The 26,092-nt window shown below is 36.9% G+C and overlaps 1 protein-coding gene across 1 annotated transcript in view; it reads left to right on the top strand.

Moving 5' to 3' along the window:
- COL2A1 (collagen type II alpha 1 chain) overlaps positions 1-25,613 on the top strand; it is a 69,725-nt gene extending 44,112 nt beyond the window's left edge. The window contains exons 28-54 of the mRNA XM_082245826.1: positions 582-635; positions 1,191-1,244; positions 2,842-2,895; positions 3,006-3,059; positions 3,942-3,986; positions 4,116-4,214; positions 4,321-4,428; positions 6,025-6,078; positions 6,562-6,615; positions 7,624-7,677; positions 8,225-8,278; positions 9,754-9,861; positions 11,495-11,548; positions 13,182-13,235; positions 14,017-14,178; positions 14,364-14,471; positions 16,131-16,238; positions 16,790-16,843; positions 18,461-18,568; positions 18,656-18,709; positions 19,724-19,831; positions 20,636-20,689; positions 20,787-20,894; positions 21,501-21,789; positions 22,527-22,714; positions 22,872-23,114; positions 24,097-25,613. Of these exons, the coding sequence (XP_082101952.1) occupies positions 582-635; positions 1,191-1,244; positions 2,842-2,895; positions 3,006-3,059; positions 3,942-3,986; positions 4,116-4,214; positions 4,321-4,428; positions 6,025-6,078; positions 6,562-6,615; positions 7,624-7,677; positions 8,225-8,278; positions 9,754-9,861; positions 11,495-11,548; positions 13,182-13,235; positions 14,017-14,178; positions 14,364-14,471; positions 16,131-16,238; positions 16,790-16,843; positions 18,461-18,568; positions 18,656-18,709; positions 19,724-19,831; positions 20,636-20,689; positions 20,787-20,894; positions 21,501-21,789; positions 22,527-22,714; positions 22,872-23,114; positions 24,097-24,243 (2,631 nt within the window). The 3' untranslated portion in view covers positions 24,244-25,613. The remainder of the gene's footprint in view (positions 1-581; positions 636-1,190; positions 1,245-2,841; positions 2,896-3,005; positions 3,060-3,941; positions 3,987-4,115; positions 4,215-4,320; positions 4,429-6,024; positions 6,079-6,561; positions 6,616-7,623; positions 7,678-8,224; positions 8,279-9,753; positions 9,862-11,494; positions 11,549-13,181; positions 13,236-14,016; positions 14,179-14,363; positions 14,472-16,130; positions 16,239-16,789; positions 16,844-18,460; positions 18,569-18,655; positions 18,710-19,723; positions 19,832-20,635; positions 20,690-20,786; positions 20,895-21,500; positions 21,790-22,526; positions 22,715-22,871; positions 23,115-24,096) is intronic.
- Positions 25,614-26,092: the final 479 nt, after the last annotated feature.

The raw sequence follows: 26,092 nt of genomic DNA on the forward strand, positions 1-26,092 counted from the left end.
TATGATTAGTTGAAAAAAAATAAAGATCCAATACAAAAAATATATAAAGAATGAATTATAAACGTGTAGACATTGAAAGATCAAAATAATTCCTAAGGTTTGCCAAGGCTGGGACTGTGAACCCAATGTCATAAATGGGTGGCTTAGGGCTTCAGTGAACTTCTGATAACCTGTTATGAATAAAAGTTCTGTATACCTTCCAAGCATAAAAAAATCATTGTGGGGGGTTCTGATGCATATGGGGATTAATGTTATCTTAGGCACAAACTGATGATGTTCTATGACCCCAATGATATCATCAATAGTCTGGCACCTATCAGGAAGTAGATATGTCCATTATCATAATAAATGTATATAAATGAAAGGGACAATTCTCATGTAGTTGGTAGATGACATTTAAACTCACACATTTTATATTCTTATCATTGAAGACCATTGTTCTTTATCCAGTCAGTTTAGCTTGGCTAAATTTGCAGATTGTTTTTCAAATGATTGTTATTGACTGTTTTACTATTTACTTACCTATATTATAAAGGATAATAAATCAATAAACTTACCTATCTGTTATTATTTTCAAACAGGGTGAACCTGGCAAGTCTGGTGAGAAAGGATTGGTTGGTGCTCCTGGTCTAAGAGTAAGTACATATATTTCCTCAGGATATACCCTTTTTATTTGGGATCGTTGAATCAGATAAACCTTTCCTAACATTCTAAGCTGTAGCACGAGTGCTATGATTTTAGGCCATGAAAGGAATGGCTATTTCCAAGTGGGTATGTTTGTCAGTATATAGGTCGATTAGGAATGAGGTTTGGTGCATTGGGGGTAGGTCTTTACAATTTGGAAATACTAAAAGTTAAGTCTACCTATACTTTTGTAATATGAGTTACATTGATTTTAGGTGAATATATCTCATACAAATTGTCATCCAGCTGATTCTACCTTCATATGTACCTAAAATAAAACAGTATACCAAATTGATACTAAGTTGACAAAACCATGATTTTGTTTTCACTAATTCTATAGTAATTATATATATATATATATATATATATATATATATATATATATATATAAAACACAAAAATGAATTTTATGTATTTTTGCATACTTTTTGTGGTTTTGGTACTTAACCTCCCCCATTTGTATGTTTAAAATAAGTTAAACTAACAAGAATGATTTTCTTTTCAAGGGTCTGCCTGGAAAAGATGGTGAAACTGGTTCTCAAGGTCCATCTGGCCCAGCTGTAAGTTGTAACTTATTTCCTCTATTATTTGGTAAAATTAAAACTATGGAAAATTTTGCAGTCTAAATAGCATGATATTTACAGATCATAAAATAAATGGCATACTAATAAATTCATGTGATACATTGTCATTTAGAATATTAGACACTTATATTAGACACTTGTCTTAAAAGAGGTTCCAATAACTTCTATTCAACCTGTTTTCTAAAGCATCACAAAGAGCACGGTCCTAACCACTTGCTTACTGAGCACTTATGCCCCCTTCCTGACCAGGCCAACTTTCAGCTTTCAGCGCTCTCACACTTTGAATGACAATTGCGCGGTCATGCAACACTGTGCCCAAATGAAATTTCTATCATTTTTTTCACACAAATAGAGCTTTCTTTTGGTGGTTTTTAAATCAACCCTGTTTTTTTTTCTAAACAAACAAAAAAATATCAAAAATGTTGAAAAAAAATTTGAAAAAACAAAAATAACTTTTTTCATATTTTGTTATAAAATTTTGCAATCAGGTAATTTTTCTCCTTCACTGATGGACACTGATGAGGTAGCACTGATGGGCACTGATTGGCTGCACTGATGGACACTAATAGGTGGCATTGATGGGCCGGCACTGGTGGGCACTGATCAGGAGGCACTGATGAGGCTGCATTGATGGGTGGCACTGATAGGCAGCACGGAGTGGTGACACTGATAGGTGGCACTGATGGGCACTGATAGGTGGCACTGATGGGTACTAATAGGTGGCACCAAGGGGCTGGCACTGGTGGGTACTGATCAGGAGGCACTGATGATGAGACACTGATGGGCACTGATTAGCTGTACTGATGGTGCACTGATAGATGGCCCTGGTGGGCACTAATTAGTATCACTGGAGGGCAATGATTACAAGCACTGGAGGGCACTAAGGGGACTGATGTAACAGACAACATGTTCTGTTTCTGTTTACTTATAGGATCAGCTGTCATTGGCTGACAGCTGGTCACATGGCAAAGGGCCCACTGTGATTGGCCCTTTACCCTGCTCTGTGATCAGCCGAGTTCCGAGGATTCGGCGATAAAAGAGCATGCGGCCCATGTGCCCTAGGGGGCGTTCACGCCCTCCCAGCATTTTAGGCACATACTGTAGCCATCTTTTGGCTATAGCGAGGGCGCCAAGTGGTTAAAGTGCACTAGCACAGAAAAAAACAGACAAACCAAAAAGGTGTTTTCTGATTGATTAGTATAGTTTCTTCTTCCTGATGTTTATGAAGGCAATATTGTGTGTGTACTCTTGCCTAAGAGCGCTACCAGACACTGTGGGCAGCAAGATGTATTGAACTGAGTTGCTAAAAGGCACTCTATCATTTAATAATGCATCACCTTTGCTGTGGGAGATATGCAATGCTAAATAGAAGGCTATAGCATTAACTATATATATTTTTATTCACTAATTAATAAAGTAAAAACCTTCAAGTCTAAGTACAGGCAGTTACTAATGATGCAGGGAACTTAGTGTGTAGCATCACTGTATACATGGTTCACTGACTGTTTTATTTCTATGTAAAATATTGCACATTTAATGCAAATGTCATACTAATGGCTATATCACCTTTAAGGGTCCTGCTGGAGAAAGAGGTGAACAAGGTCCTCCCGGTCCTTCTGGCTTCCAGGTAAGTACATTTAGATGCTTATAGTTTGCATTATTGCTCATTAAAACTGTATATATTTTTAGTCTCTGAGTTACATAAATGTAATTGATTTTTTCTTTTAAATTTGCTAGGGTCTTCCTGGACCTCCAGGTCCTCCCGGTGAGGGTGGCAAGCCAGGTGACCAGGTAAGTAATTTTAATTTTGTAACACCAACAAACAGTGGTTAATGTGCTATGGTTCAGAGGATATTGACAACTTGGACCATCATGGCTCCAATAGTTATCAGTGATTCACAAACCTAAAATAAAATGCTACATCATAGTAAAATTCCATTTATATTTTAGCATTTATATTTTTGTCAAATATACAGAAGGTCTATAATCATGATAACCAAACATACTTTATGAACCTTTATATACAATAGCTATTGCTGCAGTTTCAAGCAGTGTACAGGACATCATAATTGGCATGGTGTAAAGTATACCATGATGTTTCATTAACAATACCACTATTAGTAAAAGTATTGGATATTCTGCTATACACAGTAAAATTGGCCAACAAAATAACAATTTTTTTGTGTTTAGTCATTTCCTGGCTGCACAAACAAACCTCTATAATACCACAACTTATCCAGAACATATATTGTAGTTCTGATCAGTGCCATTTAATTTCATAGTCTCCTTTTTTGTAGATGTTCAGGCAGAAAGATCTCAATATGCATTACTAATCTGGCCTTTTAATGCCTCCAATCAAATTTTTTTCTTTACTATTGATTACATTTCTGATAAAACCTCTAGGTTGAGAGTCCAGGAATACTGGGATAGTACACTTTTTAGCTTTTTGACTCTATTGATCAATTTCAGAACTGGGTAAATGCTTATAATAGAAAACTTCAAGACTTGGATTTATATTATACAAACACTCCAATATTTAAACATTGACAAATTTGAATCCCCTGTAATGATTGGAAACAAAAAGTATATAAATACGCTAATCACGTATTTGAGCACTATTATTTCTTTTACAGTATTTTGTCATGCACCTTACAAGTATTCTTATCTATTTAGGGTGTTCCAGGAGAAGCTGGTGCTGCAGGTCTTGTAGGCCCAAGAGTAAGTATCATTTAAAATATTACTAATGATTACATGCTGCTATGTGGAAAGGGAAAACTTCAAAACCTTTCCATTTTTAAAAAAAACTTTAGTTTCTGAAATGCTATTATTAATATTGCTACCTTGTAGGGTGAACGTGGTTTCCCAGGTGAACGTGGCTCTTCTGGTCCTCAAGGTCTTCAAGGTCCTCGTGGTCTCCCTGGTACTCCTGGTACTGATGGTCCAAAGGTAAGTTTAGGACATTTTTGTTCTGTTCTTTACTTTATGAACTGATACTGAATATGCACTATAAGAATTATTGGAGTTTGTGTATTAATGTTTGTTTGTTTAATAGGGTGCTACTGGTCCAAATGGTCCTACTGGTGCCCAAGGTCCCCCTGGTCTTCAAGGTATGCCCGGTGAAAGAGGAGCTGGCGGTATCCCTGGAGCTAAAGGTGACAGAGTAAGTAATCCAATTCCAGTTTTAGTATAGTCTTTATGTCTTGCAGACTCCCTATGAAAGACACCAAGACGTTGCAATCTGTGTCCCCTCTGAAAATATTTCCCATCACTTGTCCTGACACAAATAAAAGTGAAATATTTTCAATGTAGGGACAGACCACAAAAAAATCTGGCAAGGCTCCTATCTCTCCCCACTTTATCCAACAAAGTGAGATTTGTCTTGAGTTAAGCTTTAAATTATTAATAAAACATGTCATAATAGATGCTTTGCAAAAAGCTGAAGATTTTCAAGTCATCCAAAAAATCTGACAATTAATTTAGTTGTCCAGATTACATTCTGATCATTCAGATATATTCTGGCTTCAGACATAATATCCTAATCTTGCAGACTTTTGGCCAAGTAGGTCACAGCCCGCAATATGAAATGTAGTCAGAGGTGTTGAATTACTAAAGGCAAATGAGCTGTTCACTTTGCAAGGAAAGTTTAAATTGTGCAAAGGAATTTTGCCCAGATCTTAGTGAATGGGGTCCTGGGGACTTCCATCATACAATCTTGTGCAACCAAAGATGCTGTGTTAATATTTTCTTTTTCACGTAATTTGGTTATCTTTGCAAAGTGAAAGCTCACCACATTCACTAAGCTGTGAGGTTAATCCCCTTACAAAGTGCAACTTATATTGCAAAGTGAACAGCTTATTTGCCTTTAGTAAATAAACTGCACTGTCTGAAAAGACTGATGAAGGAAAAACTACTGTTCACCTATGTGTAAAACTGTTTAATTCTCCAGAGTTTCTGGTAATTTATTGATTAAGTGTGGAAGGGTTAGAACCTCTACAATTATTACTCCTGTCAACTACCCAGTTGGAAATATTCCCCTCAATTCCTGTGTGGTTAACAGAACAGGAAGTAATGGAAAATATCTCTGGTAGAGAGACACATGTTATACGTTCAAACCTTTGCTGTCCCTATCCCAAAAAAAAAAAAAATATATATATATATATATATATATATATATATATATATATATATATCATATAACAGAAACTTCGATTTAAGCTAATCAGCTATTTAGTAGACTGCCTTTGCCACCAGGTCCAGCCATCTAGATATTGTGATCAGTTCAAAGCATTCCTTTTTTCATTTAGATTACACTTCCTTTGTCCTAATCAGTGTTACCCTTTGCTTGTGTGTTCATAATAGAAGGACATGTATAGTTCTAAACAGAAACCTTGTTATGCCAGTATTTGCTAATGTGAATTTGAACAACTATTTTAGGTCTGCAAATTTAAAGTGTGTGCAAACAAACACTACCATATTACCTACTACAAATGTATTGTCCTTGCACTACAAGTTCAGCTTTGCTAAAATTTAGAGTACTGTGAAAGTTATATGGTGACATTCATGAATCACAAAGTTGCCTTAGTATGGCTGCATTATAAATGTACTGGTTACTAATTGTAGCTAGTAGTTTGTGTCTCTGATCATGTATTATATAATCATTGTTGTTAATAATGGTTGTGAACATTTCTCCTTTTGTCCTTACTGAAGCAAAATAAACACACAAATTGCCAACTTATATTTTTTGCTCTTTATATAGGGTGACTCTGGTGAGAAAGGCCCAGAAGGTGCTCCTGGAAAAGATGGCGCTAGAGTAAGTATTGAGATTTGAACTAAATTGCTTAGCAGCAAAAGTAGCTCAAAAAAATGCACTCTTACCGTTTAGCTAGATTCTTCCAGTAGAAAATACTAAATATTAATTGTAAATGTTTTATTTACTGTTACTCTTTAGCAAGATTCTTCCAGTAGAAAATACTAAATATTACTTGTAAATGTTTTATTTACTTCAAAAAATATGCATTATTGTAAAGAAGAAGCATCCTGGGCTGAGAATATTTGTGCTAATCTTACAATTAATTCCTAAATGTAGTCCTAGAGTTTTCCTGGTTGTCAGGCCACCTTATGAGTAGCAGGGTTCAGAGATCTTATATTTTGCAGTAATATTTTGTGTATTATGGGAACATCATGCTGTGTAGATGCAGTATTGTTATTAGGAACGTGCACTTCTACAGGAATGTAAAAAATGCTATTTGATCAACATGTATCTATTTTGTTAATAATTATCTTTCTTTTGTAGGGTTTGACTGGTCCTATTGGTCCATCTGGTCCATCAGGTCCTAATGGCGAGAAAGTAAGTGAAATGTATTGTATAGTTTGTTTTCAAATGTATATACAATGATAGCAAAACAACCTCATTCCATCAGTAGACTATTCCACTAAAGTTTAAAAACTTACTAGTGTTTGATAGCATAGCCCCATAGAACCTTTATAAACTCATGTGATTAGGAAGGCAAGATAAAAAAAGTGATATTAGCTCATGTCCCACTATATATATATATATTCAAATAATTTTAATATACTAGTTTTATTAAGATGCTATTAACACTAAAATAATATTACATATGTCCACTGGCTATGTGAAAAATAGTTTTCACAGCCAGTTATGAAATGTGAAATTTGATTGGTTATAATAGCCAGCATTCCATCTTTCTTTTAATAAATTAGCTACAGTGTGCCAAAATGGTATGCAAATATAATCTAACTGATAGATGCACACCATGTTAAGGCCAGACAGATTTAAAGGCATAAGGAATTCCACCTTAGTGCATAGAGTCTTAATAATCTGAATGTGGCTGAAGCTCCTGTAATGCCCACCACATCGAAGGGCAATCTGTCAACCCCCAGATGTGGTGAAGCTGCAAATGCCATAGTATTTTTTCTTACCATTGAATAGTTGAAGGTTGCCCATAATTTGTGACCATCAATGGCTTTGTAGTCAGAGATATAAAGTTAATGGATTCTTATGGATTAACTTGTAAATCACAAAATCATCAAAGACAGAAATCACACATCTACCAGTGCATTGCACTGATAGGCAAAGCTTTATTGTGTCAGTACAGTTTTGTATGAAAAACATATCTTGAATATTTACGTTACGGCTACCAACTATCTGCAGTAATACATTTAAACAGATTCATTGACATATAAGTTCTAATTTCATTTTAATATAGTTCAATAATAGGACATTATAGTTGAAGGAAATGCAGTTGACATTGAGCAGAGATAATTGTTTTATAATATTTATTACACTGTGACAGCTATGGAAACTGAAACTGTACATTTGTTTTCATTATTTTAGGGAGAGTCTGGTCCTCCTGGCCCATCTGGTATCGTTGGTGCCCGTGGTGCTCCTGTAAGTTTTTTTCAGTATATATACATATATATATATATGTAAATTTACTGATACAATGTCTTATTTTGAGTAGCATTGTGGATAAGTTGCAGCATCGGGAACTGGGTTTGAATCCCATTGGAGGTTCCAGCTGCATGAAATTAGTATTTTAACACGCCTCCAGTTTTTTACACTACCCAAAAAACATACTGGTAGGTTAACCTATCCTAGTAAGAATTTCTGTATGTATTAAAGGGCTAACAATCTACTTCCATATCTGTATTTTACCATGATAGTCACAATTAAAAAAAAAACATCCGAAAAAGTTTCCCTAACCTTGCATTGACTTGATTTATTTTTGGTTCATGTCATATTGCTTTTGCCATTTTGTGAGGAGTCTTTAGTTTTATTAGTACAAACTAATGAAGTAAGAACTTTTTGGGTGTGGATTATGTGTTTGTCAGACTTAATGTAGTGTAAAATGGTTTATCCTTAAAACAAAAAAAACATCTTGTATTACATTTTCTCCTCAATTAACCAACTTACAATGTAATTGTTTCCCTTATAGGGTGATCGTGGTGAGACTGGCCCACCTGGACCTGCTGGTTTTGCTGGCCCACCTGTAAGTAAAAAAAGCTATATAATAATTTACTCTAACAATGTATAGCCTTTTGTAATTTAAGTGGACTAGTGGGTAGAATCCCCCACCGATCTCTTACGTCTCCTTGGGACCCTATGGTCTTTGATCTGTTTCCAACTACCTTTGGGTTTTAGGTGTTCACGCACTGCATTTTCTACAATGTAAAATAAATTAGAAAAACCCAAGAAAGAATAGCGGAAACTTCTTATAATATTTATGGCAAGTGTTCAGACCTGGGAAATCAAGAGCTTAGTTCTCATCAACAAAGTTTCCAAGAGATATAAGAATCCATCAGGTGATTCCATGACTCTCCAACATCTACCAAAACATGGATTATCAGTGTTGGATTAACTGACTCTTTGAAATCCACAGTTCACATGTGAATGAATGAGGACCAATGTCACCATTGCCAAGCCCTAAGATGATCATAATTAAAAGATGTACCTCTTCTTGTCATGTGTAAAAAAAACAGTTTGTTTCAGGCTAACCCATGTGATAGCCTAGATCACATGGCCATTGCTTTGCAGGGGAGTTATGGATTTCTCATGTCATTAGAGACGATGTTTGCTGTGATTGGGTATTCTTTGCAAATATAATTCTTGCCGCATTCACTAAGCTAAGAGGAAATTTGCCTTTTTGCCTAATCAACCCCATTGTGCTCAATTTTTGGTGGCTTGATTAAAAAACGATTGGGCCATAGATGTTTATTTCTAAATTTAGACAATCTGGTCATTTTTTGGGTGGCAAAAAATACCCATGATAACCAAAACCCCACAAGAACAGGCAGATATCCCATCCATATGATTAAAATCTCTCCAATGTTTAGACATTCATCAATGAACCCCACCTGTGGACTAACTGTTGACAAATTAGGTAATTAATAATGAGCCTTTGTATAGTAATCTGAACTAACAGATATAACAAGACAATGGATATCTGCACATCAAATTCCATTCAATTAGGAATACACAAACCTTTTTCTATATAAATTTTAGGAGCTGTGCAACTAGTAGTATCTCAATTGCATACAATAAATTTATAGAGGACCGTCATTAAACCCAGCTTCTGCTAACATTATTTGTGTTAAATTCAAAAATGGATGGGAAGACTGTCTTTTCCTTTGACAGGCATCTTCTATTGACTTCTTAGAGTTTCTTAGACTTGGAGATGTAAAGTTCAGTTGCTTTTATAAAAGTAGAATCCCAGCATATTTAGCTGCAATTAGATTAACAGCTCTGTAAATTGTAAGGAAACATTTTTTTTTAAATTGCTTTGTCAAAGAAAACTCAAGTATAGACAGATCAATGGTATAAATTACCAGTCAACAAGCTTCCCTTCTGTTTTTTAAATGTGGAAGAATTTGCATGTTCCCTTATCTAATATATTGCTCAATAATTAGTTCTGATTTACATTGTAGCAGGTGTCCTGATATGTCTTTTCCTTGGTCTTACATACAGGGTGCTGATGGTCAGCCTGGTCTTAAAGGTGAACAGGGAGAGTCTGGCCAGAAGGGTGATGCTGGTGCCCCAGGTCCTCAAGGTCCATCTGGTGCTCCTGGTCCTCAGGTTTGTTTCTTTTTCCTTCATCTAGATAGAAATTAGAAATGTATTACAATTAATTATAGAAATAATATAGAGAAAATTAAACACATAACTATTTTAGTACTGTAATATTCCACTTTTCCTATACAACGCTCTACACATATATGAAGATATGAAATCCTGACATGTTGTTTCCATGAATGTATATTTTACAATTCACAAATAAACACATAGGTTGGATTACTCTCAACAAAAGAATAATACTTCGGATGAACTATAACCAAAGAAGAACGTTAATGAGCCTGGAGTTCTGACAGTAGTTATAGGCCCAGCAACAATAGACAAGAAGACAATAAAGTGAGGATGGGAGATATAGCGGCAATGGGCCTTCTACAATAACTTTGATTTATAGGAGTAAAGAGGTCCACTGGCCCGAAGGGTAATCTGTCAAAATGAATCATGGGTTTCAAGGGGGACGGACTTATAATTGATCCAGGAAGTTGGTCAGATCTGCTCTCAGGTACCACCCTGCGTGGAAAGAGTGCATTAAATACATCATTTCTGTAGGAGAAAAGTAGATCATAGAAGAATAACATCATGCGAGGTAGAACAAATAGCACACATTGTGTATATAAAAGAGAACAGGCAAACTACCCCGCCTATAGTATCCAGGAGAATTGTTAGGTCTTTTGGGGAAGAGGATGTCCACACCTTTAGGATGCTCTTGCGGGCTGCCAAATATAGTTGCACCCATTGGGGAACAGGGTCTCCTTGATCTCCTGACTGTGTATATCTGGGGTATCATAGCTAAACAATAAAAAGAGAGGTGTCTTGGGAAGGAGACACCCAGTGATGCTGTAAATAAAAGGGATAACTTGGTCCCAAAAGTCTAAAATTGGGGAGCACAAAAAAAATCGGTGGAAAAGTGAGGGTTTGGAGGTCCCGCAATGAGGAACAGAGGACGGGTGGATAGTAGCCTCTGAGGAGAGAAAAAGGATAAATGTCCTATGTATCAATTTTTATTGAGTCTCTTGTCATAGTTTATTAGTTATGCACTCACAAAGAGTGTTTTGGGCGTGTAGAATTCCCTTTAATGAGCAATTAAAGAGGAAGTAAAGCCTGGATTTTTTTCTTTTTGGTTACCTGCAAAGTAAATGCATAATCTGCTAGTATGCAATGCATACTAGCACATTATGTGACACTTACTTGAAAACTAAGCCTGCATCATCCCCGCTGGAGGCCGCATCCATCTTCGCCCGTCTTCCTTCCGGGTCTGCTGACTCCGGCTGTGCTACTGACAAAAAACGCGTAACGTCAATTCCTGCGCATGCGCGCTGGAGCCGCCGGTCACGGCATGGGGCTCTGAAGAATTGGCATGGGCCATTCCTTCGCAGCACGTGCGCCAATGACGTCATTGGCTGCATTCAATGTAACTATCTCCTAAACGGTGCAAGTTTAGGAGATATTTACAGTACCTATAGGGCCTTGTTATACGCTTACCTATAGGTACAAACATAACAGGGGGGTATACAACCTCTTTAAATGTATTATCAAAGTTATATGAGTAAATAGTACATAATTGATATAATGTAGTATATGAACCACGAAGAACAAGAAACTGTGATTGCAATAATAACCTTTTTTTTTTTCCTTCTAGGGCCCAACTGGTGTTAACGGTCCCAAAGGAGCTCGTGGTGCCCAAGGTCCAGCTGTAAGTATAACCATTTCTTTTTCTCTTCTAATTAGTAGAAATCTTCTAGTCTTTAACATTATGCGGCATTTGGTAAACACATGCACATTGTTAGAATGGTATGATACTATTTGGTAAAAAAACAAGTAGTTTTAGAGCCAGCATCAAACTGAATTATTGTGTGAACTGTTCAAGTTTTTCTGAAAAAGCTCCCAACCTCCCTGATTTTTGTAATACCATCCCATGCTCCACTTCACTTCCCCCACTCAGTGCACCACTTTGCTTTGATTTAATACCCTCTGCCACATACCATTGCCACTGGGCATTAAGACATTTGGGCAAGTTCACTTGTCACGAGAGAAATACAAAGGGTTCAATTTGGAACCTTTTGAAAATGCTTGTTGCCTAGCCATCTCTGACATTAAAAGTGTGCAGATAGAGCCTAGAGATTTTAATCTACTTTTCCTAAATTGCATGCTTGTTCTGGGTTGCTGAACAGCATTAATGGTAGCTCCTGTTTTTCTGTCAGCACACTTTAACCCCTGGGTAGTCACTTGGTGATATTGGCAGCTGTCTCTTTAGCAGTCTTTTGTTCTGGGGTTTCTGTAAAAGGAATGTATATTTTTTTCCTAATAGTGTGTGGAGCACACATGAGGAGGCCTTTGAATGACATGGGAGGTTTTTTGGAAATTCTTTGGCAACATGATGGAAACAATGGGCAATATTTCATTACTGGACAGGATAAGTCCTTCTTTCCTCCTATTAGAAGAGAATGATACTGGCCAACACTACTTTCTGTGGACTGTGGTGCAATGGAAAATGTAATGGGAAATCTAAATCCCTAAAGTTTTCACCTAAACAGGAATAGAGGGGGAGGCTTTCAATGGGACACATAAAGCTGGCCATAGGTAGATCAAAATTCGGACAGTTCATCAGGGATCTGTGTAATTTCAAACCATAGATGGCTATTGTGGTTGAACAGAAGTTTATTCACCAATCTACTGATCAACTTCTGTTAAACCACCCTGTCAGATAAAAGTGGCTCAGTCATCGGTGCAGGCTGTAGGCTGCAGCACTGATCTGTGTATTCTGATGGCGGTGAAGTCTCCCCACTGTCATAATACAATAGCGCAGCAGGGAGGATTGCCCCAGCCATCTCAAATTGCTCAAATGGCTCAAGTATACAATGGGAAGTGAGAGAAAACCTCCCCAATGAGACAGGCAGTAATCATTCCCAAATCTACTGAAAAACACTTACAAAAAGATTTTATTTTCAATTAACTTTATACTATCTGACAAGAAGCCATTAAGCTATTTGATGTTGTCTTATTATTGCTCCTGTTCAGTATATTTACCTAGAAGTTTAAATTCTCTGTTGGCATGACAGAGGTTGGTCAGTACAAAAACAAGGCATAGTAAGCAAGCCATTATGGTAAATTTACACCACTCACCTTCTGGTCACTGTCTGTCATCATAGTTCAGGTCACTAAAGTTTTAAAATCCAAAAACAAAACAAAAGTAAAATAATCAACAAGACACTTCAAATTTCATTATCAGAAAATGGGATAATATTTTTTTTTAATGTGCTTTTTTTTTTTTTTTACCTAACTGTTCACACAGAAAAATAAATCTATTTGTATCTTCCTATGTATAGGGTGCTACCGGATTCCCTGGTGCTGCAGGCAGAGTTGGTCCACCCGGTTCCAATGTAAGTAACCTTGTTTATTAGCTTTAATTAGTGTATTTATGAATGTGCATTATTTTTATGGTGGACATCACCTTTCATGGACTTTCTTTTTGGCAACAATTGCATCCTTAGCACCCTGAGGCCTTTCTGCTTCTTCCACTGGTCCACCAAGTTAAAGCGATGTGATATATAATAACATCATCTGACTGTGCTTCACTTTCTTTACTATAACATGTCCAGCCCTGTACCATATTAGCTAATGTTAATAGACTGCTTGATATATAGGTAAAGGTACTAGTTGTGGCTTTACACCAGCATTCACAATTATACTTGTCTGTTAACTTTTGACTGCAGCTGAATACTGCCCTTGACCTAGAACACTGGAGGCTCCAAGTATCATAGCCTATTAGAAGAAAGTTAGAGCACCATGTCTTTGGGCAGATAACATCTTAATGGTCCTGCAGCCAAAGGCCCAGGGTTTTGAAATTTGTAACAGTCATTTTTAAAATGAGCAATGAATTAAAATAATTTCATGTTGAAAAAAAAAAAGTTTTTAAAAGTTTGCAAAATGCATCTTTGTGTAATTTAAAATGTTTTACAGCAAGATCCCAGATGTGAATAAAAAAAAAAAAAAAAAAATACCATTATATTTCATTACTAGAGGACATCCTATAATTTCTTAAAGTTGATCTTTTTTTTAAATTCATACCTCACATAAGTCATTAGAGCATGTCAGCTTTGCTGAAATACATTTTTTTAAATAAAACTTTTAAAATGTACTTACATTTTATTCATGTCATAGGGTAACCCTGGACCTCCTGGTCCTCCTGGATCTGCTGGCAAAGATGGACCAAAGGGTGCTCGTGGTGATGGCGGTCCTCCTGGCCGTGCTGGTGATCCTGGTTTGCAAGGTCCTGCTGGTGCTCCTGGTGAGAAGGGAGAGCCTGGTGAAGATGGTCCTTCTGTGAGTATAGATAACATTACATCTTCAAAGATGCCTTGGGCACATTGTTTATTAAATCAATAATGGGTTACTTGATCACATGGGTCAAATGAGTCACCAAGTATTACATATAAGTATTCTACTTACACAGGCCTGTCTTGCTACTGTCCCAGCTCTCTAATTCTGGTGTTATTCCCATTTATTAGGGTCCCGATGGTCCCCCTGGTCCTCAAGGTTTGGCTGGACAGCGTGGTATTGTTGGTTTGCCTGGTCAGCGTGGTGAGAGAGGTTTCCCTGGTCTTCCTGGACCTTCTGTAAGTATGAAATTAAATGTCAAATAGTATTAACACATAAATAATGTCTTCTAACCTGTAATAAGTACAATGTAACCTTAAGTTACAGGTAAGAATAGGTGACTATAAGGAGACAATGGGGGAGGATTTATTAAAACTGGAGCGTGCAAAGTCTGGTGCAGCTCTGCATAAAAACCAATCAGCTTCCAGGTTTTTCTTGTCAAAGCCTAATTGAACAAGCTGAAGTTAGAAGCTGATTGGCTACTATGCACAGCTGCACCAGATTCTGAGTGCACCAGTTTTAGTAAATCACCCACAATGTAATTAGGTAGACAGTCGAATAGTATAGGCTGTGGAGCAGACAGTGACATAGAAACTACCTAAAACAACCAAGAGTTTCTAAGACAGGCTTTGAGAAAATTAACATTCCTTTTTACAGTTCCAGAGTTCAGTAGTGAGAATAAGTTATCATGAGTATGTTTTAAATTTCTGCCATGGTTTTCTTTGAAAGGCCAAGTAGAAGAAAGTAGCTAATAGAAGGAAAACAGAAGCTGTTTAAAAAGAATATATCAGGGGAAAACAATTGCGGGTTTAAAGTGCAGGCACATACAAATTCCCGCACATACCTGCAGGAGCTTTCAAAATATTACAGTTATGGCCAAATGCTGGGCTGTTTGACAGTTAAAACCCAAGCACTTCTTGATAGTGCCAAAGCATGCCTGCCCTTTCTGCTAGTAAGACAACATATCACAATGATGGGCCAACAGGAATTTTGGTAGGAAATTGATTGAGCTTTTCCTGTCAAAATGGTCTGGTGTTTGGTCATAACTGCAAGCTGCGGAGGCAGCTGCAGGTATGTGCAGGCATCTATATGGGCCCACACTTTGTACTCACTTATCTTTCTTTTATTACCTTGACAAAATCTGTTTAAGGATAAAAAGAAAACATCTTTAAAATCTTTAAATGATAGGAGTCTTTTTTAAAACAACTAAGGGGGATATAGTTATTATAGATATTGATGGTCAATATGGCTGGAGATTGGAAATATGCTTCAGATTTTTTTAATAGTTTTACTACTTTCAGAATAATTTTCATGATTGACATTGCTCCTTTAAAATATTACTAAAGATCTTTTTTTTTTAGTGTTTGGATAGTGTTGAGAGGCATTAGAACACTTGCTGTCTGTGCCCCTGTTAGGGAGATTTACCCACTCTGTCTAGACTACTGTTATCACAGAGAGTGACAATTAAAGAAAATCATAAATTATGGGTTTTTGCCAGAACAGGAATGAAGGGAAAAATCTTCCAACGGGCACACTAGTTCTGGTGAGCCTGGTGACAGCCAAGGATTCCCTCACATACAGGAATTTCCTCTCATTTCCTGTTTTGGCTTGGGACAGGAAGTGAAAGGAAATCTCTCTGATGGGACACAGAGGGCAAAAAAACCTATATGCCAAATGAAGAAACATTTTGCCTTTAGCTCTTCTTCAATGATAAAATGAAATTAGAAAAAAAAAAAAAAGATTTAGGATTTTTTTTTTTTCAGCTTTTAATCATGTTGCTTACTTGGTGAGATGATGGAAGTCATTATGGCTGGAGACCCTAAATTAGTCACAGTTGTTTTTCACAGGTTTACTAGTCTTTCTCTGCATCATTTTCATACATATGATTGTTTCTTTAGGGTGAGCCTGGTAAACAAGGAAGCTCAGGAAGTTCTGGGGACCGTGGACCTCCTGGCCCTGTTGGCCCACCTGGTTTGACTGGACCTGCTGGAGAGCCTGGACGTGAAGTAAGCACTCTTAGTTATTTGCTTAAAATGCAGTTTGGAGTTTGCAAAATGTATATATATGAAACAATTTATAACAGCAACGTTCAATACTTTAAAAAAATATATAAATTGTTCTTATTAACTGGGGTCTATATTTCTTCATATTAAAAAAAATAATAATAAAATTATAGGTTTATGTACTAGCAGATATTACAATCTATACCAAACGCATTCGATTAGACATGTTTTATTGAATCAGAATTATGGGGGATGCTTCAAAAACATTTACATACATCCAGCGGGTATTGATAGTAAATGTACAAGCCATAAAGGATAATTTACATTTAATGCACAGTACTTGGTAGAGCTTGTAGTAGAAATAGCTCCATTTAATTTTCAAGACATGTCGTTACTCATCCCACTTGCTACCTCTGTCTTTTTGTTATTAAAAACAGGTACATAATTATTAGGAAACGTGTTAGTTCAGGGAACGTACACTGAATACATAAACACAGTGCATATATAACAATAATCTATTTTTTCAATATGTAAATTGTTGAATCTTCCTTTAGGGAAACCCTGGATCTGATGGTCCTCCTGGTCGTGATGGTTCTACTGGTGTGAAGGTGAGGTTTTGACTTAAACTCTCATGGAAAACGTTTATTAATCGTATGAGGGTAAACCAATTAGTGGTGATTCTGCAATAATTATGTTTAATAGATCTATGAGTCAGTAAATAGACAGTGCTCTTTTTTTCCAAAAAGTGCTCTTTTAAACCATATTCACAGAGACATATAGATTTCAAGACCTGCATATCTGGAAATATATACAATTATGGTTAAGTTTTACTTATGAGGAGGGATATTTGTATGCACTTGCCTTCCTCTTAATAGTCCAATACTGTAGACAGGTTCTCATGTGTCCTTTTTTCAGGGCTGCTATTATAAATCACGGGGTCCTGTACAGCCTACCTGACAGGGTCCTTCCCACTCTGAAAATAACAATTTTTATTTTCGATAAAATGCCACGTCCACGATCCTATGCTTCGCAGCCATGGCATAGATTATAGCCTCATCAATCAAGACCCATTCAATTGAACAGCACTGCTCTGAAAGCACCCCCCAACCACGTGCAAAGCATACAGTTGTGGTGCACTAGTGCAGGATTAGAGCAGGCAGTGAAGAGGCAATATCCGTCATCACCGCCTGTCAAATGCTCTGAAGAAGCATCCAAATGATTAAAAGAAAGTTCTTAATTTGTATTAAGCTATTTTTATTTATTTTATTTTTTTTAATGCATGTTTTTTTTTTTTTTTGTTTTTTTTTTTTTACTTGCCTTGTTAGGGGCCTTTGGTAAAATATCAGTGGTCTAAACAGACCCCTAATGTCTCACATTAGAGAAAGGGAGAAAGGGAGAGAAAGAGACTGAAGACCATTAGTCATTCATTAGTCCCTTTCTCTGCAGCCTCAGCTGCATGAGACAGTGAATAAATGAGAAGCGCTCTGAGGCTTCCTATTCATTCACAAACGGAAGCATAGTAAACACGGTACTGATCACTCACTGTGTTCATTCAGAAAAGGAAGGGGCTGGTAAATATGACATATTACCACCCCCTCTCCATCTCCATCCTGAAACAATTACCCTGTGTGCCCACAGCAGCCAGTGGGAGAGAAGCTGGCAGCACTGCAGGTGAGGGGGGCACACAGGGGGGGGCCCGACAGCAGGCTGAAGGGGGCTCAGATGCTAGAAAGGATCCCTCCGCCGTGCAGACAGAGGGAGAAAGAGGAGTAGAAGCCGAAAGGGGGGAGGATTGACAAGACTCAGTAAAAAGGCAGTACAGCCAACCCTTCTGCTTGGCAGGTGCCTAGGCCCCTCTTTTGTTCAGATGGGATCCAGGCCCGGTACAGGAGGGCTGGCTGTACTGCCTTATCAGCGGCCATGCCTTCGATAGCCAAAAATGCCAGATGATTTAGAACAATAACTGCATTTAGCATCACAGTGTAAAGACAGGGAAATTCTGCAGTGATGTCTAGAGATGTGTGCAGATATAGGAATCTCAATACTTTATATAATATATTTAGTGATTTTTAGTGTATTTCATGGCTGTACATAAAATTGTCCTTTAAAATATATATTTAAAACAAACACTAATATAATTAATAGGTTGTACCAATTATTGGTATTATCAGAACTAGTACTCAAATTCTTATACTGGTACTTAACTATTTATTTTAATATTCAAGGGTGACCGAGGTGAGACTGGCCCTGTAGGTTCTCCTGGTGCTCCTGGCTCCCCTGGTGCTCCTGGCCCTGTTGGCCCAACTGGAAAACAAGGAGATAGAGGTGAAGCTGTAAGTATCTATTTAAATTAAATAATATAAAACACATATTTATTCTAAAAAATGTCTAACATGTAATTGTTTGCACCTTTTTTTTAGGGTCCACAAGGTCCTTTGGGTCCATCTGGTCCAGCTGGAGCTCGTGGTCTGCCAGTAAGTCATTTCTTTTTCTTTGCTTTTTGTAATTGTCCTTCAGAGTTTCACATGTAAAAAATCTAATCTTACTCATGTAGTGCGAGCATATGAAAACATATTGACTGTGTGCATTTTATAGCAAAATAACAATGCAACACACACACATTGCAGTCACTCAATACAACCAAAGTATAACCAGGTGTTGAATGGGTTTTGTTATACACATACTAAAATGCCAAGTTGCAAAGAAAGCAGCAGTTGTACCATAACCATCTATATTGGAAGATGTAGCCGGTATGGATTATAATAGGAGCATTTGGGACAGCAGCTCATGGTTTGTAGATCTTAGGGGATGTAAAATCTTTGTTCTAACATAAAAACCAATGTGTACAGTATATGGTTTGTGTAAGGAAGCTGGGATATATTCTAAGTGTAATAAAGGGGTGCTTTTTACTTTGTTGCTTGGTTTATTGTTACTATGGCTTTATTTTAATGAATTAGTAAGGGAAAAGGTTTATAATTGTTTTATATGGCACACAAGTAATTTCCTATTGATAACTATATTGATTATCATGTAATGAAAAAAAGGCATTGCTCAAACCAGAGTTCCAATAACAAAGATAGGCAGCTGGAAAACTGAAACATCCAAATGCCTAGGTCTTTATTTGCTACGGAGTAATTACAGGATAAAACAGCTTACGCATTTCATGCTATGACTAAGGCCACTCGGCCGAAACGCGTAATCTGTTTTGTCCTGTAATCACCCTGTAGCAAATAAAGACTTATGCATTTAGATGTTTCCAGATGCCTATCTCCATATTGATTATGGTTATAAAACTGGTCATGACTATTCCGATTCAGATTAAAGTTAGCATGCATATACTACATGCAAAATAACTAGCAGCACTGTATGTATAATATAACATAAATAAGAAAAAAATAGTTTAATAAATTGTTAAATGTAGTCATGCTTATATTGTGTTTATCTAGCTTAGTGTTCTAGTGTTCATAGTGTAACCCTTTGTATTTTAGGGTCCTCAAGGCCCACGTGGTGATAAGGGCGAAGCTGGTGAGGCTGGAGAAAGAGGTCAGAAGGGTCACAGAGGTTTCACTGGTCTTCAGGGTCTGCCCGGACCTCCTGTAAGTACATTTGTAAAAGTATTTATTTTACAAAAAAAAATATTTAGTACAGAACAAAGAATTCCCAGAGCACTACAGGATAATGGAATAGACAGCAAAGCAGGTGCTGCTTACTTTGAGACTCTATTTGACTTATTAAAACCTCCTTTTTGGCTGGCTATTTGATGAGGAGCGAGTTTTAGCTGTAATGGCTCACTGAGTTCTGTAAACAGGCAACTTCATTTAGCTTGTATTAGCAGCGATACAATACTTATAACATATGCAATGGAGAGAGTATCACCAGCTAGTTGTAAAGAAGATTTTTTTTTATATCTTGAACATGATAAAGAACATATGTGGAAAACACTGTACATCACCTTTAAAGTAGCTTACTTAAAGCATTGTCTATACATAAAATGTGCTTCTCTACTTAGCAATGAGTTCAGAAATGTCTAACTTTTTTCTTCCTGGGTCCCTAAACGGCAGAGATATAGACACCTTTAAAGTTTTAGCCTTTCCAGGCTTTGTTGCTAACAGTTCTAATGGCAGGGATTTATCCCAGTGAGCACCAAGCAAATTTGCTCAACTTTCAAAAAACTGTCCTGTCCATAATTTCGGATATATTAATTTGTATGCGTAATATTATGCATCTCTGAAAATATACCTAACTTAGGTAGGAAAACTACAAAAGGACAGAGCTAAGAGGATTAAACAATAGTTTAAACCAAAATGTCATGTTTAGCATATAGTACTAAATTCTGCCATATGTAATAATGTACTTAATGTAATGTTCAAACGTAAACTTTATTTTTATTTATCACCTAGGGTACTGCTGGTGATCAAGGTGCTACTGGTCCTGCTGGCCCATCTGGTCCAAGAGTAAGTATAAATTTAACTCAAAATACATTAATATTAGCATTACTGCTGCTATTTTTCATGCAGAGCATTATCAATTTGTGTATCTTGATTTGTTTAGGGCCCTCCTGGTCCCACTGGTCCTTCTGGCAAAGATGGTTCCAACGGTCTGCCTGGTCCAATTGGTCCACCTGGTCCACGTGGTCGTAGTGGTGAAACTGGTCCTGCTGTAAGTACAAAACAAAATGTTTCATGTTCTAGGCATGCAAATATAAATACATGAGAGTTTTACCTTTCTTGAAAGTGTTATTTGGTAGGAATAATTGTAGTGACAATTAAAGTGATTGTAAAGGTAACATTTGTTTTTTTAAAAATAACAAATATGGTAGTCTTACCTGTTCTGTGCGATGGTTTTGCACAGAGCAGCCCCAATCTTACCCTTCTCAGGTCAGCTGCCGGAGCTCCTGGCTACTCCCCCCTGTGTAGTGCCCCCATAGCAATATGCTTGCTATGGGGGCACTCATGCAGGCTTGCTTCCAGGCCATGCTCTGTGTGTCTATTTACACACACAGTGATGCTCAGCCCTACCATCCCCCTGTGAATGACAGCAGCAGGAGTGAATGGTTTCCCGCAGCTGTCTCTGAGCCAGTGAGGAGAGAGAGAGCAGCGATTCTCTCAAGCACAGCACTGGAATGAAATTGGACTCAGGTAAGGAGAGACAGGCTAGGGAGCTGCACACAGAACGTTTTTTACCTTAATGTATAGAATTACTTTAAGTAATAATATAGTATAATTAATCTTGCAATTAATAATTTATACTTACATAATCCATTAGGGTCCTCCTGGTCAACCTGGTCCACCTGGTCCTCCTGGTCCTCCTGGCCCTGGTATTGATATGTCTGCATTTGCTGGCCTGTCTCAACCTGAGAAAGGACCCGATCCCCTCCGTTACATGCGTGCAGATCAAGCCTCCAGCAATCTCCGCCAACATGATGTTGAGGTTGATGCCACTCTGAAATCACTGAACAGCCAAATTGAGAGCATTCGCAGTCCAGATGGAACTAAGAAGAACCCAGCTCGTACCTGCCGTGACTTGAAACTGTGCCATCCTGAGTGGAAGAGCGGTATGTGCAAACCAGTCACTAAAGTATTTATAACACAGTAGAGAACATCAGAGAAAAGAATATTTCTTTCATGTTAGCCTTTTTATAGCAGCATTAAATAGTCACCTTAAACACTCTATAATGCATACATGACATATGTTTGGCTAAATCTTGTAAATATGCATCTTCAGCAACTGGGCATGATTACCACATTCCCAATATAATCTGAACAAATATTATTTAACTACAAGAGTAGATTTACCCCCATACATTGTATGAATGGTAAGACTTTAGACCTACAGGCTTATTAAAAACAACCAGAGGTTTCAGTTTACAACATTAAAGCCCGGTAAGATTTCTAATTACTTGCTATGGATTCCTCCATTTTGCATATCACCATGGCTCTTTCAATTGCCTTATTAAATAATGATGTTTTTAATTTTGCTTGAAAGCATTCTTTACGTTTTTAATCTGGCTTGTAAAATTCTTTATCAGCTTATATCATATCCTTTTATATACTCTGTCTTCCCCAGTTCCTTTTCCTCTGTGCATAGCGTTCTCTGTTTGAGAGATCACTGTGTGTATGTAGTGCTCTGTGTTTCCAAGATATAGTTTGTGCAATTCCTATACTGAATCATATAAGTCACCTACCTACTTTATTCTACCTTTTATGTGATCTGTAGAGAAGAAAAACATTTTCAGAAAACGATGGTTTCTTCCATTATTATATTTTATTCAATCTTTCCTTTTTTATCTAGGTGAGTACTGGATTGATCCCAACCAGGGCTGCACAGTTGATGCTATCAAGGTCTTCTGTAACATGGAAACTGGAGAATCATGTGTAAACCCAACTCCAAGCAAGATCCCGAAGAAGAACTGGTGGACAAGCAAGACCAAGGACAAGAAGCACATCTGGTTTGGAGAAACAATCAATGGTGGCTTCCAAGTAAGTGCACCTTCTTTTGTTGGTAATTTCGATATTCATCTGTAAACCTAACTAAAATGGTTGTCTCTCAATCATTGTTTTGATACATTTCCCATTGACTGATATATAATATTTACCTTGTCACCAACCAACATTTGTTTTGCCTTTATCATTGCAGTTCAGTTATGGTGATGACAGCTCAGCACCCAACACTGCCAGCATCCAGATGACCTTCCTGCGCCTTCTGTCCACGGATGCATCACAGAACATCACCTACCACTGCAAGAACAGCATTGCTTTCATGGATGAGGCATCAGGCAACCTGAAAAAGGCTCTTATCCTCCAGGGCTCCAATGATGTAGAGATCAAAGCTGAAGGCATCAGCAGATTCACATACAATGCCTTGGAAGATGGTTGCAAGGTAAATGTAAAATAGAACATTTCACAAATCTGCAGTAAATGTTGCAGCTGAATTCCAGGTATACATTTAAATACACTGATAAAATACATATATAGACGCTGCTTTACCTGCCACCTGAGTTTCTTTCCATCCAGTCCAGACATTTACATAGCCCTAAATATACAACACAGCCAAGACACCACTTTTAATTATTTTACAGTTAAATAACACTATGGTGCCATCTTATTAGCTCCTTGTACAGTCCCTTCCACATCCAGTGTGATTAGGGGATTTTAAGAGGTTGATAGTAAGTCAGATTTAGGCACTATTTGCATCTAAAATCTTCATATAATTATTTATTAATGACTACATAGCAACATTTAATTGTTTATTTAATGTCTCCCTGGAGCTCAGCTTTAACAGTGCAGTTACCATGTGTATTAGGATACCGATATTCTAGGTTGAAAACACTATTTAGTTCTTAAACTTCCATATAATGATCTATTAATGAATACATAGCTGCAATAAATTATGTATTTAATATCTGCCTGGAGTTCAGCTTTAATGGCATAGTTCCCATGTGCTGTACCATATAGATAATCTATGCCGAAAACATCCTTCTATTATAATTATTACAAAATTATAATTATTACAAAATTGGCATAGCTGGAACTAGATCCATACATTGCAGCACAATATTACTTTCTGGTTGACAAGAAATTGTATAGCAGGATGGAAGATCTTCTGTTCAGGCCACTTTTACAATACTGTATAGTTATAAGTCAGTCAGAGCTGCAGCTATAATATTGTTAGTCCTATAAAAATTAAACCATTGCCATTGATTAGACACATGGCTTCTCTATAAACTTTGCAGTGTGGAATATTCCCTTGCACATGTCATGATATGATGTTATATATGATATGATGGATGTCAATTTTCAAATAATTAGCAATTTATTTGTCGTGAGTATAACTAACCCACTCTTTTTTTTTTTTTTTCTAGAAACACACTGGCAAATGGGGCAAGACAGTTATTGAATACAGGACACAGAAAACTTCCCGCCTTCCCATAGTAGACATTGCACCTATGGATATTGGTGGAGCTGATCAGGAATTTGGTGTTGACATTGGCCCAGTTTGCTTCTTGTAAAAACCAAAAAGTAAATAAAATAAATAAAAACCCTAAGGACCTGAGTACTTTCCAATCACTTTTAGGACTTCTGCACTGAATGGCTGAACCGACCCCAAATTTCCATTCATCCACATGCTTACATTTTGGACAATTTTATTTTGTATTGCAAGGCCAGAACTGGGCAGACTGCGGAATAAAATCACGGTATTATTTATTTATTGTCTTCCTGTAAGACCTATGGGTCAGGTGAAGGTGTGACACTAACTGGCATGATTGAAGGCTCCCCTAAACTGATGTACGAAGTGCAGTTTAAAGCATCCCTCCCCCCCTCACAGTGTATACCAGCAGAAGTACTGTGTGTCATTGAATGAAATGGTGCTATTGTTGTAAAAAAGTTTGTATTTTGTAACATCAACTGATATAAAAAATAACTTTTTTTGGAAAGTACAAGTTGATCTGAGCTTTGTTATTTTTTATTTTTATTATACTGTAGATAGCAAAGAAAATTCCAGAATTTTGAGTTTGTCTGCCCTTTGTTTTTTATTTCCAGTACAAGATGAAGGAAGTTTAGGGCAAAATCTACAACTTCCCAGGCTTAAGCTACCTCACACTAAGTAAAAAAAAACTAGAAAGACACAAGTGTAATTTTGAAGCTGAACTAAACATACAGTAGAAGCTACAGAATCATGGATGGAAAGATCATGAGTCGTTTTGCCAAGATAAGGTGCTTACCTTATGTTTCTGGGTTCTCCATTTAGTCGACGACTAAAGAGACGGATCAAAGATCGAGGATCATGATGAATCAGTGGAGTTAAGAATGGTAACCTTAAGTGTTGCTGTTTTGTGGTGGAACTTGGATAATGCCAAAGTTTAGCAGCTAGAGACAAAAAAATCAGTATTGTAGTAGGCAAGTGGATGATTTATGTTATTCAGGTTAAAGCCATTCAAAAGTATTCCTTTGTTGTTTTATTCTTCCAAATTGTGTATGTGAATTACTGATCCCTGTATCCTTTCCCTAAAAAAGAGTTTCTCTTCAAAAATGACAAGGGACAAACAGGTAGGCATTTTTGGCCCAGAGGGGGTGGGGGAAGCAAAACCAGAACGGATAAAGAAATAATATGTATTATTTTGTATATGTAAAATAGATTTTTTTTTTTTATTTTGCAATACTGATTTTCAGCATGGTAGGCTAGCAAACATGCCCAACACCAACACTAATCTTTCTTGTGAAATAATTGTCTTACTGTATCTTATTTTCTCATTTTCCCACCCCTCCTACTCTTCGGCAATAAAGATAAAAAGCTTTTTCTATTAAAAAAAATAAAACACGTTTTGTTGGATTTTTTTTTATTTGTATTAAATTCCGTCCTATGATGTAATCTTTGTTGAATGATGTTAATCTTATCTGGGATATTTCATGACAGAACGAAACAACACAAATAAAAATTTTAATTAAAAAATAATCATCAGGCTTTTTATTTTAATGGAATTCTATGTGATGTCTCACCTCTATACTGTAAAGATTTGAAGGATGAGAATTAATAATAACAACACAATAATCTTAGAAACACAAAGCTAAGCCCCGCACCAATTCAATAATGTGAGTCAAGACCAAATGATTCTGGTCTTAGTTTGCCACCTATTCAGTTAGTTTAAGGGACTGCTCCAAGTAGGCAACCATTATAAAATAGTTTGTTATAGAAATAATAAACATTAAAATTATTTAAGGAGAAAAAAAACTGTGTGATTTTGTTGTGTCTCTGGCGCTGTTACACTGGTACCATTTTGCAGTATATTGAGTATATTTAGAATAAAAAAGCCATTTAAGAAAGCTGTAATATATTAGATGTGAATTGTCAAATTCTTG

This window comes from Pelophylax lessonae (assembly GCF_965119305.1).
Source record: "Pelophylax lessonae genome assembly, chromosome: 2".
In the NCBI taxonomy this organism is placed as follows: Eukaryota; Metazoa; Chordata; class Amphibia; order Anura; family Ranidae; genus Pelophylax; species Pelophylax lessonae.